Source organism: Nothobranchius furzeri, chromosome 9, assembly GCF_043380555.1.
Source record: "Nothobranchius furzeri strain GRZ-AD chromosome 9, NfurGRZ-RIMD1, whole genome shotgun sequence".
NCBI lineage: Eukaryota > Metazoa > Chordata > Actinopteri > Cyprinodontiformes > Nothobranchiidae > Nothobranchius > Nothobranchius furzeri.
Window position 1 is genome coordinate 61,726,730 of NC_091749.1, and position 9,854 is coordinate 61,736,583.

The 9,854-nt window shown below is 36.6% G+C and overlaps 1 protein-coding gene and 1 long non-coding RNA gene across 5 annotated transcripts in view; one reads left to right on the top strand and one right to left on the bottom strand.

Annotated features, from left to right (window-relative positions):
- Positions 1-9,854, bottom strand: part of tub (TUB bipartite transcription factor) — a 121,594-nt gene that overhangs the window by 36,705 nt on the left and 75,035 nt on the right. For 3 of the 4 annotated variants that reach the window (XM_015953098.3, XM_015953099.3, XM_015953100.3), the window contains exon 2: positions 6,089-6,140. The exons of the other annotated variant lie outside the window; for it this stretch is intronic. In XM_015953098.3, the coding sequence (XP_015808584.1) occupies positions 6,089-6,140 (52 nt within the window). The remainder of the gene's footprint in view (positions 1-6,088; positions 6,141-9,854) is intronic. 4 annotated transcript variants of the gene reach the window in all.
- On the top strand, positions 1,519-5,602 carry LOC139071825 (uncharacterized). Its single transcript, XR_011521645.1, has 3 exons — positions 1,519-1,633; positions 2,860-3,019; positions 4,157-5,602. It is a non-coding gene; the product is annotated as an uncharacterized lncRNA (long non-coding RNA).

Below are 9,854 nucleotides of genomic sequence, written 5' to 3' on the forward strand. Positions count from 1 at the left end.
GCCACCAAGTCAAACTTAAACGTCCACTTATTAAAAGTAAATGAGCAGTGGTCTCTTGTACAGCGATGAAAAAATCAGTCTGTGTTGTAAACTATTTCCCCGTAGCACCCGTGCAATAGCTTTGCAAGCAGCCTGCTTTTTTTAACCGTAGAAGAGGATTGTGACCGCAAGAGATGAAGCGGTGCTGTACCTCGATGCTATGTTCCCTCCATCCCTCCATTTTTGTCCCCTCCATAGTTTTTTTAAATAGTGCTCAGTTGCACATATCTTGAACCGCAGAACGCTGTTTCTATTAATTTCACAGTATTTTAGTGTTGTAATTTTGTCCTTACTGTACACTGTTACTCCAGATTCTTAAATGTTATGTTTTTAGCTTTGTGTGGATAAGTCAAATTACACTTGAATCTCCACACACACACACACACACACACACACACACACACACACACACACACACACACACACACACAATTTAGAAGATTAATGATTTAGCTTCATATATAGTGGAGGACTGCCTAAATTTTGCAGACTAACACAGATCTGCCTTGTGATTGAAAATGTTTGTTTTCTCTACTGATTATGCTTCCTGGTGTAGATGTGTAAATGTAGAGCATCTGCGTTCCTATGAGCTGTCAGCCACACCGGGAAGCCTGTCTATGAATCTGCAGTCAGTCTTCAATGATCCAACCCCACTCTCTGCACACAAGATTGATGGCATGCTGCTGTTGACCCCCAAGAGGTTCATACAAGTGAGAACACTGGTGAGTAATTCTCACAATCTGCATTTTTGATGGCACATCCTAAATAACATGACTATATATGTATGTATGTATATATGTATACAGATTTGTCTTTTAAAACTGGTGAATATACAATTTACAGGTAATGCCTTTATGCTATGAGTATTAGAGCCACTGATGGAAAAAATATATAGAATTCTGAGAAAATAAGTCATAAATCTGAGTTTAATCTCAGAGTTCTGACTGGTACCTAAAACAAAAAAAAAAGGGAAATTGGGGAAGATTATGAGGGGGGGATCAGAATTCTGACTTAAATCTTAAAATTCAGGCATTTTTTTGTTAGTTTGTTTTGATTTTTTTTAACAAAAAAAATCCTAAATAGTTTTTTGTTTGTTTGGTTTTAGGTTTATGAAAAAAGTCAGAATTCTGACTTTAATCCCAGAATTTTGCAATTATCTGACTTTTTTTTCTCAATTCTTTTCTTTTTCTTCAGTGACTCTAATACTCTTAGGCAATAAGGCAGTATTAGGGCCACTGAAGGAAACAATTGAATACTGAGATAAATGTCAGAATTCTGACTTTATTTATTTTATTTATTTTCAGAATTTTTTCTTCTTCAGTGGCCCTAATACCCCTCCGTATTATGTAATGTTAAACACTTCAAATTAACTTTTGAATTCAGCAGTTTATCATTGGATTTAGATGCAGATATCACTGTCTTGGAAAATTGGTCAGAGCAGTTTGGCATTAAGTTTGATTAGTAAACTTGACAGTATTTACACTCTTAATCTTCTTAGGAATTATATGATGTCCACACAAGGCGTACCACTGTTCTCCATGCCCTTCCTGTCTATCTACGTGAGGAAACCTCTGGATTTTTGAGGACATGTGTGGTAAGTCCCAGTATTGTAAATTTGAACAAATCATTCTATTTATTTATGCATAAAGACAACAAAAGGACAACGCACATGAACATTTTGGAAAATGTGCCATTGTTTCAACTACAAACCTTTGGCAAGATGTTTAAGCCTGCCACACACGAGAGCAATCAGCTGAGCAAACGGCCTCGAATGACTGTTTGCTCAGCAGATTGCTTGCTGTGTGCACCTGATTTTCACTGAGTTTTCCGCCTCACGAGACGCTGAGGTGAATATCTGACCAGTTAGATATTTTGCGCCTCACAGGGGTAAAAACTCGCTGTGTGTGCACTACTGAGCTTCTGGCTGAGCTGAAATATTCTAGTGGCCAATCAAAGCACTTTCTCCGCTCACATGACCCCAAGATGTATTCAGATGCAGCCCCTTGCCCTGTCTGCGTGTCTGAAAAATAAACAAAACGGTACCTTGTGGATCGATGGGCCCACTGTTTCCATTACCCTTTCGGAAGGATTCTGGGTCTTCCAGGTGCATCTCTTGGAGTAAATTGGCATAAACTCCTTGCCTGGTCCATCTTTCCAGCTACTGTACCCATATTTTCCTAACCTTGAAATGCCGGTGGCGGCGACGTTTCATCAACAAAAAGGGTAGGCATTTCCTCCGTTTCCAGCTCTGTCTCTGTGTTGTTTCTTTTCTGACATGCAGACAGGGGGCTGCCAAGCTTTCATTAGCATAACACTGGCACACACGGAAGCCATCTCACTTTATTCGTAAATGAGAGCACAAAGCAACAGAATGAACAGGAGTAGGGCTGGGCGATATGGCCTAAAATCAATATCACGATATATTGAAGATCTCACCTCGATAACGATAAGTAGACGATATCTACAGGAATGCGTAGCAACAATATTTGTCCACTAGATGGGGCTGTCTCATGTATTACATTGACTAAAATTTTACATGACTCAAGGTGCTACAGCTTCTTAAAGGGACATAAATGTGGCCAACTTACACATCTTTTCATTTTTTTATTATCAAATTTATTGACATGGGAAAAATTATCTGGATGAGAGACAAGAACTTGGATAACGATAAATCTTTGACATGTTGCCCAGCCCTAAACAGGAGTCTGTCAGACTGCATTTATTGTTATTTACATGAAAATCTACTGAAATAAAAATGGCCACAGTCAGAGTTTCAGTTCAAATGTGATTAGTGTATGATCTCCCTTTCATTTTTGTAAGGATGATACCAATGAGCCGGACCTCAGGGATGCAGCAGTTGTCCTCCTGACAACCATCACCGATGATGCTGAGAGTCCAGTTACGTACGACCCAGTGGGAATCTGTTATCCTAGAGGGTGATGTGATTGTCAACCTCTCCAGCCTTCCTGATGCCTTCCTGGTAATGTTCGGCCTCATCTGTGCTTTACATCTAGATTATCCGAAGGGACTGACCAACACATTTGAGTTCACGCAAAAAGTCTTACTTGGTCTTGATGAGTCTAAACTATCACCCACGCTGCAGAGTCAAAAATGACCTGATGTTACATGTGTAACTCAAAATCTGAAAGAGTGGTGGATTCAGATGGCTCACTCTGTTCGAGCATTGTCCACATCCACAATGTAATTTACTATTTGTCTGCTCTTTAATTGTTGATGTTAAAGTAACACACCACCATTTGGGCAAATATGTTCATTTTCCACTTCTCCTTGAGTTAACCCTCCCACTGTCCTAATGGGTAGGACCCCGCGTGGAAAGTTGACCATTGAGCAGGGTTGATGGTTCATCCCTTGGGTCCACGTGGCAGGGGTGAGGAGTGAGCACCACCTCCCCCCTGCCACGTGGACCTCAAGGGATAAACCATCAACCCTGCTCAATGGTCAACTTTCCTTGCGGGGTCACCCATAAAGACAGTGGGAGGAACAGTTGAGTTTTACCTTTTCTCTGTTCATCCAGCCGTTCTGAGTCTGGCTACTCTCATTTGTGGCTTTAGTTTAGCGTGAATAATTGAATCAGATTAGCCCATTAGCATCTAATGCTAATAGGCTAATCCGATTCAATACTCAACTAGTTTTATGCCAAATGGCATAAAGTACTCACTGACTTGCTTGATAGTGGTTAGTGTAATTCATATTTTGTTAATGTTGAATTGATGTGCATCCTGATGTTGCTTTAAACCACGTACTCAAAGAAAGACTACACACTGCTGTTGTCGTTTTCAAAAGTGTGCGTTTGTAATTGTTTCTTTCAAATTTTGTTTTATTTTCTGTTTGAGTTGGCTTAATCAGTAACTTTAATTTGATCATAATTTGAAAATATATTTATTATAAACTCCAAATATTTAAGTTTATTTATGGTCTGATATACTCAAATATCTGAGTTTATAAACTCAGAGAATATGAGGCAACTGATTGCCTTACATTTTTTGAGTTCTGCCTACTTATTCGGGTTTACAGTGTACGAACTGTAAAGATTTTGTGGTGTCAGAGTTCACCTAACAGTTCAAGTGTTCATTTTTTTTGCTTTGTGTGTTCACAGGGCATGCTCAGTTGAAGTTTCCATCTCTGCGCGTTCAAGATGTAAGAAAAATAACACGAAAGAAATGCAACAATGAAAACTTCAAAAAGGCATCAACAACCAAGCAAGTGGATCCATAAAATGGACTGATTTTTTTAAAGGCGTTTTTAAAAAGTCTTTCAAAATGGACAGAATTAATGCGTTAAACATGTTCAGAACAGTTTGCGTTCTCATCTTTGATTAATCCTGGTAAACAGGTCTGTTTTTGTTCTGTTCTAATTCTCTCTGTTTAATAAATTTAAACAAAATGACTTAGCTATTTTATTTAATTTTTTTTCTCTGCATAAAGACGAAGTATCAGTAAATAGTGGAAAGTAAATGTATTGGTAGTAAGCAAATAGCAGATGTTAAATGTTACTTGCAGTATATGTTTAAAAAATAGAGATACTTAAATGTACTAAAAGAATATTACGTCAAGTTTACTGTAAAGTGTACTTTCAAAACTGTAAGTATACTCAATTATATAAGAAGTACACTACAAGTAAACATATATTATTACTTTAATTATAATTTTAAGTATACATTCAAAGAGAAAAGTATACTCAATTATTTCAGAAGTACACTACAAGTAAACTTATAATGCTACTTAAAGTTTATTTTTAAGTATACTTTCAAGGGCAAAAGTTTACTCAATTTTATTAGAAGTAAACTTATACTGTTACTTTTAAGTATACTTTCAATGAGAAAAGTATACTCAATTATATCAGAAGTACACTACAAGTAAACGTATAAGTATACTTCCAAGAAGAAAAGTATACTCAATTATATCAGAAGTACACTACAAGTAAACTTATAAGTATACTTCCAAGGAGAAAAGTATACTCAATTATATCAGAAATACACTAAAAGTAAACTTATAAGTATACTTCCAAGGAGAAAAGTATACTCAATTATATCAGAAGTACACTACAAGTAAACTTATAAGTATACTTTCAAGGAGAAAAGTATACTCAACTATATCAGGAGTAAACTTATATTGTTACTTTTAAGTATACTTCCAAGGAGAAAAGTATACTCAATTATATCAGAAGTACACTACAAGTAAACTTATAAGTATACTTTCAAGGAGAAAAGTATACTCAACTATATCAGGAGTAAACTTATATTGTTACTTTTAAGTATACTTCCAAGGAGAAAAGTATACTCAATTATATAAGAAGTACACTACAAGTAAACTTATAAGTATACTTTCAAGGAGAAAAGTATACTCAATTATATCTGAAGTACACTCCAAGTACACTTGTGAGGTTACTTTAAGTATACTTTCAAAGAGAAAAGTATACTCAATTATATCAGAAGTACACTACAAATAAACTTAAATTATTACTTTGAAGTATACTTGTAGTATACTTCAAGTATACTTTTAGTGGCCCAATTTAGTCCCAAGGAGTATACTTCTAAGTAAACTTTAAGAACAAGTATACAAATAAACTTCTGTACACTTAAGTATACTTGAAATTAGATACTTAAAGTATACTTCTTTTTCGTAAGGGTAGCTACACACAGCTACGTGCTCTAAGAATAGCAGATCCTCACGACATAGGGCAAATTCCTAATCATTCACAAGTTGTGCCAAATAAAACTTAAGTATCTCAAAATCTAAACCTCAGATTTATCACATTTTGGCATTTTGAGAGAGAGAGCAGATGAAGCCGAAGATTTTGATGGGTAATATGTATATGGTATGTAAACATTTGGTCACTAAGGAGTAAAAACCAATACCGATATTTTCTGATATTACATTTTAAGACCAATATCGGCCGATAACATCAGTAGACAGATAATATCAGACATCCCTAATATAAATGCTTATTTATAGCTGGCTTATTAATGTTTTGATGGTAAAAAGGAACTGTTGTCTGTGTTTTTGAATGATGAACAGCTGAGGCTCACCTGTCTGTCCAGTTTCTGCTGTCGGAGGTTTGTGCTTTCGTCATCTAAAGTGCTGCAGAGAAATAAAAAATGGTTACATTAGAAAGTCCTTATAATAGTTTTAGTTATTGGACTATTTCAAAAGAAAATCAGATTTAAAGCAAATTCTAAACATATTAGCATGTCATTTTTCTATGTAACATCACATGTGTGACATGTTTAGCAAATTATATTTATACTATAAGCTCATTGCTTTAACCGTTCAACTACTTTTGCAAAAAATCATGACATCTACTTAAAGTGAGTTTCTTGAGAATTGTTACAATGTATTATTATGTTATCTCAGCTGTTTGAATGATCCCAGTTTGGAGAAACAGATTACTTCTGACAAGATGGACGACTGGCTTTAGTGGGTTGATTTCTGTGTTTCCGAAACATCTTTAAAGCCCTCCTTCACTCGTTTATTTCTAAGCATTTACTGTGCTCTCTAGTAGAAATGAATGCCTTTTGGGTTGTTTTCTGAAGTAAATAAAGCCCTGTTGCTCCTCTTTCAGGAAGTAGAAGTTATACCCAGAGGACTTGGGCAGAAAACAGCAGGATTTGGAGTCTTAAACCTGGGGCACGCTGGTGGCAGCCGCTCCGCGCTCGCGGTTATGAGAAGTTAAGTGTTCACACATGAAGTGTCACGACCTGTCGCTGAGAGCTTCTTGGAAAGTTGCGCAATAGTCACAACATCACGGAGGACTTGAGAACAGGAAGCGGGAAGTGACTCCATTGTTTATACTTGCCTTTGTGTTTTGTGAGACCCAAATTCATTAAAAATGGGTAAGTATGCTATTTATTAGAATATTTTAAGATCAGTAGTACTTTAAAGTAGGGATGCAGCAATACCACTTTTTTCCAAACCGATAGGATACCGATACTTGGATCTTAGTACTCGCCAATACCGATTACCAATACCGATACTTCTACTACACAAAAAATTGCAATGAATTAGAATACAGGTTTTATTCTCTTCTCTGCTTTCAACAGGAAAAGACTGTGAGGTAGATAAAAAATAAAATATGTTAATAGAGATGATCACAAAACTAAAATATTAGCTGAACAGAAATGCCAAGTTACAGTGAAGCCAAATGCATTGGTATCAGTTCCTGATATCGGTTAACTTTTACCAATACCGATACCAGTATCGGTGCATCCCTACTTTAAAGTTATCAAAACTGCGGTTGAGTTTGTGTAGTAAAGCCATTCCGCGTCGTAATGTTTGTTATAAAGTACTCGACAATGTTATAAACAGCCACGGCGGCACTGCGATTCTGGGAGTGATCCCCGTGCGTCTGTCTCCGGTGTGCTTTACTCATTATTATTCATGATATTGTGACATCTCGCCTCTGATTGGCTAACAACAGTGCAACTGTTCTGCTGCCTCTGTTCGATCTGCAATGTTGATATTTGTTTTTTCCATGAACAACACAAGTCTGAAGAAGGTTGCTAATGCTAACAGTTAGCTAGATGTGCCCTCTCCTAGACTTTAAACTGTCACAAATCAAGATGGGTGACTCCATGAATGTTAATTTTCAGTATGACGTAGATCTGACTGGCTTTTCTAATCCGAGTTTCCCAAACTATTTCCTATCAACCGCTAATGCAGGAAATAGGGGTAGAACACTATTTTCACTTTCCGCCTGCAGGTGAAACTCAAAACAAAAGACTATTTCTTAATGCTAGTTACCACAGAATTGTAAATAAATAATAATATAATAGGGTCATAAACCTGTGTCAAAGTTTCTAAAACACCAATCCTAGCCCCACTTGGACTGGTTGTTAGGTCATCAATCTCATCAGCACTCAGCTCCCTTTCTTCAGACTGAAGTTGTTTAGAAAGATTTTTACAACAGAAAAACCCATATATTGGTATGATTTATCTATAACACACAGGGACAATCATACACACTCTGGTTAAACTAAAATATTTGGACCACATGAGCAAACATGTAAAATCTGACAAAAACACAAGAGAGAGAGCATGCAGTTCCCACACAGAAGGGTCCTAGCCTCAGTATACCATCCTAAGAAAAACTTGAACCATCATCGCACAATGTCTGACTTAAGAAAAGTCCCATTAGTCATCACACGCTGGTGAATTTACATCTCTGTATCTGACCCATCCCCATGGGGAGCAGTGAGCTGCAGCAGTGGCTGCACTCGGGAACTATTTGGTGGTTTAACCCCCTAATTCAACCCCTTAAAGCTGAGTGTCAAGGGGAGAGGCCTTTTTAGTCTTTGGTAATTGACTGGATTTGAGCCCTGATCTCCCAGTCCCAAGACTCTCATTCCACTAGTCCACTGAGAAGGTTTACAGGAGAGTTGCACAAGTTATACTTTAGCCTTTACATCAATTATTTGACATGAAAAGATATTACAAAAAGTCAATAATAAAAATGTATGTGACTTGAAAAAAAGGGAGAAAATGGAATAAACTCAATCACAAACAGAAAATAAATTATCACGTGATTTTATTTAATTATGTAGTAAAAACAGAGCCTTGTCCCAACATGCAGCCATATTATTTAACACCAATCGCAACAAAAACATCCAACAATTATCACGTTATGCAGGTGACTTCAGTAGTGGATGTGAAAAAGGAACAAAATTCATCAATGATGCAGCTTCTAACATAATTTGGACTGCTTTGATTAGCGTCGTTCAAACCTTATTTTACCAGCTGAAAATAACACACTGTATCTGCTGTTGTCAACCATGATTTACAATAATTAAATACACTGAAGAAAAAGTCAATAAAACATTTTCTTTGAAGTCTCCTTTCTGTGCTTATTTCATTAAACAAACACATTTTTCGAGTAGACGGTTTAATTTCTTTTAAACAAATGATTAAAGCTTTTAGGATACAACTGGATTCTCCAGGCAGGAGAAAGTTTGCTGCATAGTGAAAAGTTCAGTTTATCATCTGTGAGTGAATTTGCATTTTACAGCCTTAAGATTCTGCAAAGATAGGGTTTTAAAAGCCATGTATTACTGTGACAAGACACACGAGAAATCTTTTATATTTAAATCTTAAATACTAAATCTTGTTAGATGACGAACAGATCACAAATAACATCTTAGCAGGTTTTCTTTAAATCTCCATCCAGGATCTCACATTTTAAGATACAGGATGGTGAAGTGGAAGCCATAAAGGGTTAAATTTTCTTTCTGCCCACCAACAATACTCCTAATTCAGTGTACATTAACAAATCTACCATTGCTCCTGTTTGACTCAAAAACATCTCGAAGAATCACTGAAATCTGTGTCACCATCAGCGATAACCTTGGCTTGATGTTTGATTAAAGAGACTGGCAGAGCCATGAAGAAGCTCACAAGTACTGATTATTCAGTTCAGTTGAGTTTACACATAGAAGTCCTCACAAGAGCCTTTTCAGGAGACTGAACAGAAAAACAAACTGGGTTCAGTCTAAAACCAATTACACAAAATCTAAATTTATCAAATCATATTCATTCATTCTTTCTAAGGCTGATGAATATTTGATAGTTCTTCACTTTGATTTAAAAGTTACTAGAATTGTGGCACATTTGAGTTCAAGAGGAAGCTGATTCCATGTGTATGCAGCATAGTAGCTAAAAGCAGCTTCAACCTGTTTGGTTGTGACCTGGGTTTCTACCACTTGACTGTTTCAAAGCCCTGTTGGGTGTATATACTGGGAGGAGATCTGACATGTAATTTGGCCCCATGCCACTGTGATTTATAAACTAGCAGGATCCCTTTGA